The 7,823-nt window shown below is 59.8% G+C and overlaps 2 protein-coding genes and 1 long non-coding RNA gene across 4 annotated transcripts in view; 1 reads left to right on the top strand and 2 right to left on the bottom strand.

The window, feature by feature from the left end:
• LOC114063938 (dimethylaniline monooxygenase [N-oxide-forming] 5-like) overlaps positions 1–2,223 on the bottom strand; it is a 5,945-nt gene extending 3,722 nt beyond the window's left edge. The window contains exons 1-2 of the mRNA XM_027896545.1: positions 1,379–2,223; positions 44–232 (exon numbers count right to left, since the gene is read on the bottom strand). Coding sequence (XP_027752346.1) covers positions 44–232; positions 1,379–1,513 — 324 coding nt within the window. The 5' untranslated portion in view covers positions 1,514–2,223. The remainder of the gene's footprint in view (positions 1–43; positions 233–1,378) is intronic.
• The window catches only part of LOC114063941, a 15,197-nt gene that overhangs the window by 3,184 nt on the left and 4,190 nt on the right, over positions 1–7,823 (top strand). The window lies entirely within an intron of this gene.
• Positions 2,396–7,823, bottom strand: part of FMO5 (flavin containing monooxygenase 5) — a 7,440-nt gene continuing 2,012 nt past the window's right edge. The window contains exons 1-9 of one of the 2 annotated variants that reach the window (XM_027896542.1): positions 7,407–7,491; positions 5,940–6,097; positions 5,537–5,725; positions 5,292–5,454; positions 4,909–5,051; positions 4,292–4,491; positions 3,583–3,932; positions 3,176–3,248; positions 2,396–2,933 (exon numbers count right to left, since the gene is read on the bottom strand). In XM_027896542.1, coding sequence (XP_027752343.1) covers positions 2,588–2,933; positions 3,176–3,248; positions 3,583–3,932; positions 4,292–4,491; positions 4,909–5,051; positions 5,292–5,454; positions 5,537–5,725; positions 5,940–6,071 — 1,596 coding nt within the window. In that variant the 5' untranslated portion in view covers positions 6,072–6,097; positions 7,407–7,491 and the 3' untranslated portion in view covers positions 2,396–2,587. Of the gene's footprint in view, positions 2,934–3,175; positions 3,249–3,582; positions 3,933–4,291; positions 4,492–4,908; positions 5,052–5,291; positions 5,455–5,536; positions 5,726–5,939; positions 6,098–7,406; positions 7,492–7,823 lie in introns of those variants that run through there. The other variant, XM_027896543.1, reaches the window with a different exon arrangement.

Below are 7,823 nucleotides of genomic sequence, written 5' to 3'. Positions count from 1 at the left end.
CCTGGCCCCGCTGCCACCACCCCCTTGGCCCCCCAGCTCTCACCCTGAAGCGGATGTGGCGGAGCAGGTCAAAGTGCTGAGCGTACATGCGGAAGTACTCCATGATCTTGGAGTTGTGCATGTAGTTGGGGAAGTCCTCGGGGATGGGGAAGTCGCTGAAGCACATCATCTCCTTGGAGGTGTTGATGATGACGGAGCGGTAGATGCTGGCACGGCCATCCTCAGGGTCCTCCTGTGGAAGTGGGTCGTGGCTCAGTGCTGGCCAGGGACTGCAGGGCCACCTACCTGCCATGCCTGGCACATCCCTGTGCCTGTGAATGCTGGATTAGGCCACAGGTGACCGTAGCACCCATCCCTGCACTCTCCCACGAGTGAGACCACCCGCCTCAAAAATGAGGAAGAGGAAGCTCTGGGTGACAACCAGGCAGTAGTGACAGCAGGTCATGGTGGTCTTGTGCCTCAGTTTCCCCAATCCCACTCCTTGCCCCTATGAGGCGATGCATTCCCAAAGTTGCCTGTGGTGTCACTGCCGCAGCTGCCACATCAGGTCTTGCCGGTTGTAGAGCCAGCTCCAGTGCTTCCTGCTGGGTGGCTGCTTCTGCTTGCCAGGTCTGTGCCTTAGCAGCTGGATGCTGCTTCCCTGGCTCTGCCACACCAGTCCCATTCCTGACCCATCATGGGCAGGACCAGCAGGCTGTGACTGAGCCACTCCCAACCCCACACTGGTGTGGTGCCCATGTGTGTCCCCCCGGCCTCTCCCACCTGCATATCAGGGCATGGTGGGAGCACTGGTATTCTTGTTGGTGGGTCCATGGGGGAAAAGTCAGCAGCCTTATTAGGTGGGTGCAGAAACAAGCTCCGGTGCTTTCCCTGAGAAAGGGAGAGCCAAGGCACAGAGGAGGCAGCACTTGGTGGCTCTGTGTGGGTGAGCAGGGAGGGGAGTAAAAGTGATTCCAGGGAAAGGCTGGGAAGGGCAGAGACTGGAACAGACAGTAGGGTCAGATAGGACAGCGAGAGGTGGGAAAGGGCTGGAGGGGACCAAGAGCAAATCAGCAGAGCAAGAGGTGGATGAGACCAGGAAGGGAGGGATGGGAAGGAAGAAGGCTGAGCTGGGGGAGTAAGCCCTGGGGTGAGGTCCTTGGAGAGGGTCTATGCTGCTGCTGGTGGGAAGGAGATGGGCCCCATGTGCCCAGCACACCAGCTGGCACCACGGGGACCTTCTGCTGCCAAGTTGTTTTACTTTCCTGTCGTTCACCTTGGAAATCTGCCTGGCACGTGCTTGCAAAGCAGGGGAGTGGTGCTTCGCTATCTGCCAAGAACCAATCCCAATCCCATCCCTTCTGCTGCCGTGGGGCAGGCTGGCAAGCATGGGCCTTACCTCAAAGCGCCAGAGGCCCCCGATGTCCTTGCTCCTCTCAAAGCAGGTAGGCTCCAGCCCCTCATCCAGGCAGCATTTCAGGGCACACAGGCCAGAGGCACCGGCACCAATGATGGCTACTCTCTGGGCAGCCATGTCCCACGTTCTGGTGTTGGCAGGGATTCTGGAGAAGCTGTGGCACTGAGCGGGTTGCAGAGCCTGGCAGGCTACACCAGGGAGGATGCACAGTGCTGCTCAGTTTGGGAGTGACTGTCCCTGTGCTTCCTGTGGGTGGCCAAGGACAGCTAGGATTTCATAAGATGTGTTTCTTCTAGACATGATCTACAGGTTCCCCCCAGCATTCTGCCACTCCCCCTGTCCATGTCTGCCCTCCACAGGAGGCTCATTACATTCTGTAAGCACCTGATGATGCTGGCACTGCTCCAGGACTTGCTGGGCAGGGCAGAGATGTGGCTGTGCTCCAGATTTCAGCAGGTTGTAGCATGGAAGACAAACTAGGAGGATGCTTAGGTGGTTAGCAGTCATGCCAGCCCAGGTGTGTGGTGGCCAAGACTCCTGACACCACTCTGGATGCCCATCCCACCCAGCCATCTTCTGGAGGGGCTGCGTGCAGGTGACGAAGGTGGCGCTGAACTCTGACCCTGTGACCTGCTCCCGTGTCCCACACCCTGATCGACGCTGTCTTGCTGTGGATACACCCAGGTGTGTACGTGTGTACTGCTGTGGGCCAGTGGCACAGTGATGACTTCACACCCGTGAGCATTCCCCTGGCACTCAGCGGGTCACGATGTTGTCAGTAACAGGACGATGCCTGGGTGTTTAATGCATTTATGCAGTAAGGAATTGTGCAGTGCCTTGCTGCTTAGCTTTCATGTGTGTGTGCCAGCAGTGGCACAGCTGGGTTATACAAGACAGAAAAGCCCAGAGCACTGGCTGAGAGGGACTGGATTTTACCCTGCATGTGAGAAGGTTTCCTTCCCTGTCCCTGGCAGCAGCTCTACAGGGAGAGGCACAGCACAGGCGTCCAAGCTTTATTTTGGCAGCTGGGGGGGTTCTGTGCATCCCGAGCTCATGGTGTGGTCACAATGGGGATGTGCCAGGCAGGGGGAAGGTTTTCTGCCAGCACTGGGGTGCGCAGACTGCTGTGGGGCAGGGGTGACCAGTCCCTTGGCACATTGCAGACCCTCCCCTCCCACGCTTGCAGGGAACTTAAAAGTAAGCAAAAACAGCAACGAGGATGGCCGCGGCCCCGAGCACCTTGAAGATGAGGGGCACAGCAGGGGCTGAGAGATGTTCCTCCACGTGCCGCGTCTGCAGGGGCTTGATGATGCGCTGCTGCTGGGTCAGGATGGCCTCCCTGGCACCCGCCCACGCACCCGGGCCCCGCAGCCGGTACTGGTACGGCGTGCAGGGACCGAAGGCCACCTCCAGAGCCAGCTTGGGATCCGTGAGGAACAGGGTGAGCAGGTTGGGCTTTACCCCCAGCTGGCAGGCGAGCTCGTCCATGTAGGGGATGTAATCCACCTGGATGGTGTGCCGCTGGCTCTTCACGTACCTGTGGGTGGGGAGGAAGGGCAGGTGCTGGCAGCAGAGCTGACAGGTGCCCTGCGCACCGGCAAGGCAGTATTGGATGGACCACCACGGGGAAGGATTGGCGGGCTGGGGCTAGTGTGGCCAACCACATCGGACATCTCTTGGCATGAACAAATGTGCTGGGATGCAGCCATGGCACAGGACGGTTGCCCACGGGCAGCTGTGCCCACGGCAGCCCCCTCCCTGTTCCTGTGGGGATCTTACCGCTTTGCCATCTCTTCTTTCTTCTGTTTGATGTCAGCCTCCATGTCGTGCCGCGGGGGCAGCTCGTTCAGACCTGGGGAAGGTGAGCCACAGCGTGGAGGGGCTGCACCCTGCTGGCCACGGTGGCCTCTGTGGTGCTGCCCTTGCCTGGGTGCTGCGCCCCTGCTGGCACCACCGTGGTGGGTGGTCTGGCACCTGAGGCATGTCTGAGCAACTCAGGATGGGAAGGAGCAGCCCATGGAACACAGGGTATGGATGTCTCTGTGCCTCTCAGGCAAGAGCCCATCTCACCGTTAGGGCTGCCAGCCAGGATGCCACAGACTCCCTGACATGGCTGGGCACCATCTGCCCCTACGCCAGGGCTTCAGGCTCAGGCTGCAGCCACGGGACAGGTTTACCTCACTTACCCTTGAAGACACGGGTGGCCCAGCGACACTGGAGCTCGGAGATGGGCATGATGGCACCCAGGGGCTGGATGAAGCCGATGAAAGCCAGCGTTGGCTTCTCCAGGTCAGGGGGGAACATGAATTTGTAGAGGGGGATCTGGTTCTCCACCACCTTCACGAAGCCCTCAAGGAATGGGAAGGAGAAGCTGTATCCTGTGGCAAAAACTACAACATCAATGTCTTCCCTGGTGCCGTCCTCGAAGATGGCAGATGTCTCTGTGAACTCCTGGATGTTCGGCTTCACCCTCACCCTGCCCGAAATGATGCGGTTGGGCAGGTCGTCATTGACGGTTGGATGCTGGTGGAGGACCCTGGAAGGTACAAGGAGCCATTAGGGCATTGGGGAGGGAGTGTCTCTGTTCTGTGTCCTGCTCCAGCCACTGCTCCCTGCTCTGGGGATGCTCATCCCTAGGGACGCTCATTGTCAAAGGGCTGGTCCCGCAGAGATGCTCAGCAGCTGCCCCTGCACTGGTGCCATTAAGGGTCCCTGGAAGGGGCAGTGGTGGCTCCCTCGAGCACTGTTTGGGCACAACACAACTATTAACCAGGTTTCCAGGGCTGGAGCCTCTTGGCCCGAGCCCAGACACAGGGAGCATGGAATGGCCAAGCAAGGCTGGACACAGAGGGAGGTGGAGGGTCCCTCCTGGGCAGGGGGAGTGTTTGCTGATACCTGTGCTTTGGCTTGAGGCCGTAACGCGCGTGGTCAAACCTAGCGTTTAGCTTCTTCTCCATGTAGTCACACGCCAGGGACGGGCTGAGCAGCTCCTGCAGGAATACCTTCATGCGCGTGGTTAAGATGGTGTCGATGGGGTAGCCCTGATCTCCAACGCGGTTGAGGATCCACGCACCCCGGCGGGTGCTGAGGAACACCTGGACAAGGAAGAAGCATCACCTCCTGAAGGCAGTGATGGTCCTGGGGGGCTGCCCCAGGGGGGACATGTGTTTGCCCTGGGATCACTCTGCTTTGTGCTTGCTGCCACACTGGGCAAAGACCCAGAGGGCAGAGGGAACTGGTGATTGGCATCTAGCAGGGAGAGGTAGGGAAGTGCCACAGGGGCAGCCTCAGCCTGGGGCTCAGGGAAGCAAATTGGGATCTATGTGGGACTGACTTTAAACTGCTGCCACTGCCTGGTGGCTGGGACTGGCAGGTGCCAGCATGGCCAAATACAGAGAGTGCTTGGATGGAGGAGTGGCTGTGCAAGTGCCTTGGTCCTGGTGTCCTTGTGGAGCCAACAGTGTCCCATGGTGGGCTGCCCTTCCTACCGGGACCCTTCTCCTGCTTCTCACCTGCTTGGCTGTTTGGCTGATCTCCACAGCCAGGTCTGACCCCGAATTCCCAATCCCGATAACAACGACCCTCTTGTCCCTGAAATCCTGAGGATCCTTGTAGTCTCGGCTGTGGAGGTAGCGGCCTTTGAACTTCTCGATTCCTGTGAGCAGGGAGAAGATAGGGCTGGCTTCCTGGTGCCAGGCTGGAGGATCATTCCCCCAAAGACTGAAGTGGAGATGCTCCCTCACCCCACCAAACTACTCCTGGGGAGCATGGGAACACTCCTGAAGTCAAAGCAAGGCAGGGAAATGCTAGGGCTGAGAGGAAAAGCAGCAGGGAGGATAGGGACTGTCATGGCTGAGCTTTCTGGGGTGTCTCCTCATGCAGAGCAGGGCAGTACCTGGGAAGGTGTTCAGTGGGAGATGTGCGTCGGTGTGGTGCCCGCTGCACACCAGCACGGCGTCGAAGACAGCCGCCTCCTGCTTCCCCTCGCTCTCCGTCACCACCTCCCACTGGCCCGTGGTGGCAAAGTCGGGGCGCTTGGACACGCGGCACACGCTGGTCTGGGTGCAGGGGGAGTGGGTGTCAGTCACCCTGCGCCCCCTGGCCCCGCTGCCACCACCCCCTTGGCCCCCCAGCTCTCACCCTGAAGCGGATGTGGCGGAGCAGGTCAAAGTGCTGAGCGTACATGCGGAAGTACTCCATGATCTTGGAGTTGTGCATGTAGTTGGGGAAGTCCTCGGGGATGGGGAAGTCGCTGAAGCACATCATCTCCTTGGAGGTGTTGATGATGACGGAGCGGTAGATGCTGGCACGTCCGTCCTCAGGGCGCTCCTGTAGGAGCAGGGCATGGCTTAGCGCTGGCCAGGGGATTGATGGGGAGGAATGGCCAAGGTTGATTGTGCTGCTCCTTTACATGGAGCCCCTTCCCTCAGTCTCACAGAGAGGACCCCACCATGGCTGGCTGCATGCCACCCCACCAGACACCACTGATCCCTGGGGGCCACTCTGCTGACCCCCACCAGAATACGTGACTGGCAGGGTTTACCTCAAACCTCCAGAGGCCTCCGATGTCCCGGCTCCTCTCGAAGCAGACGGGCTCCAGCCCCTCCTGCAGGCAGGCTTTGATGGCACACAGCCCGCTGCTGCCTCCGCCGATGATGGCCACTCTCTTTGCCATGTTGGGCTTCACCACCGAATCTCTGCCTGGGGACAGTGCCGGAGAGTGAGGCTGGGGAGTGCAGCTGTGCAAACTTTTGGCCCTGTGCACCAAAGAGGCCCCAAGCAGAGAGGCAGCCCCCCCGAAGTTTGCCTGGGGTTGTGAAGTAGCTTCTGTTTCCTCCCCCCTGCCAAGTGGGGACTGGCCACTGCTGAGTTTTGTACTATCTTGGTGTTACCTTTGGATGCCCTGGGGAGGAATGCTACCGAGTTCCAGGCAGCCTGAAAATCTCCTTGCCCGTGCCAAGTCCCAGCGATGGAGGCACACTAGAATGCCGTGCCCTGTCATGGAGCCTGATGGCTCCTTCCCAGGTGGGTGACAGCCCCTCTACTTGCCCTTCGCCCTCTTCCTTCCCCGTCCTGCTGCCCCGGTACCCACTTCCCGGAGAACATCCTCCACCGGGACACCCTCCACCGACCTGCGGCTGTGGGAGCAGCAGCCCAGGGAAGGCGGGCGGCAGGCGGGGAGCCCCTCGGGGGTCTCTGCCGGGTTGCCCCTCGCCGTGAGGCCGGACCGCGGCCTGGCTTTGTGATACGCAGCGGCCGTGAGCGGAGCCTCCCCCTCCGTCACTCCTCCCACGGCGCCAGGGGAAGGAAGCCAGGACGCGGCTGGCTCCCGGCGCCTGCTCGGCTTTTCCGGGAGCGGCTGTCGCTACAGCCTCGACAGCGGGATGAGGAGCCGTCCCGGGCGCCGTGCGGGGAGACAGACACGCAGCCGGTCTCCGTGGGTGCGTGCTGAGTGAACAAGCACTGCCCTGAACTTTTACCTCTGGGATTATATGGATCAGCCCAACCCTGTTTATCCTGGTAGCCGGGGGCACACACGGCTCTATGTGCTCCGGTGGCACTCGGCAGCGTATCGCCCACGCCCCCCGTGGCCCTGGGCTAGGCGTGTTGGCACAGTGTCCCTACAACCGCGGCTCAGGGTGGTGGGGCCAGCTAGAAAAAGGCTGTCCCCGGCAGCAGGAGGCACAGATCATGTGGATCCAGAGCTTCCTGCTGGCTCCTGGCACACTCACAGCCAGACAGTCCTTCTGGACTGCAGTGGAAATTTGCTCTCCCATGTCCTGGGAACTTTGTCCCAGAGCTGAGCAAGGCACAGGGCTGTGGAGGAGTCAAGCTCTGCAGCTGAAATGGCTTTAAGCTTCTAAGCCTCACAGTATGTCTGCAGTAAGTTTGATAAAGCTCTCTCTGTACCTTGCTGATGGCAAGGGCTGATCTCTGCCCAGGGCAGAGATGCTGAGCTGCGAACCCACACACTGTGCCTGCCCATCAAAAAGCATCGAAAGCGTCTTACCAGGCAGGGGGATCAGCACGGGTACAGCAATGTGGCAGCACTGGCAGTACTACTCTCCCTGCTCTGCGCTCAGCTGTCTTCTGGCTCTTTTGCGAGCTTTGCCTGGATTGCACAAGGGTGATATGTGCAGGAGACCTCTGAACCCCACTGCTATCCTATCAATCTTTCGCAGATTGCCTCCGAATTTGCTCTTCTCTCTACAGGAGGTTGCACTGCTCTGGACTTTGTTGTGCTGTGCTTGGGCTCATGCCATGGCATTTCAGTCAAGACCAGCTGGTTGATGTCCATGGGAAAGTTACAGTTCCCCATGCCTGGCAAGCACTCAGGATATACAGTGTGGGGAGCAGTGTCTGCTCTGGGCTTCCACAGTAGGCAGGGGTGCCACAGGACAAGCAGAGCAGAAAGCACCAGTCTACT

This window comes from Empidonax traillii, unplaced genomic scaffold (genome assembly GCF_003031625.1).
Source record: "Empidonax traillii isolate 1590-97213 ecotype Southwest subspecies unplaced genomic scaffold, ASM303162v1 scaffold502:size815047, whole genome shotgun sequence".
Taxonomy (NCBI): domain Eukaryota; kingdom Metazoa; phylum Chordata; class Aves; order Passeriformes; family Tyrannidae; genus Empidonax; species Empidonax traillii.
Note: the sequence above shows the minus strand (reverse complement) of the source record. Positions and strands in the feature narration are given on the sequence as shown.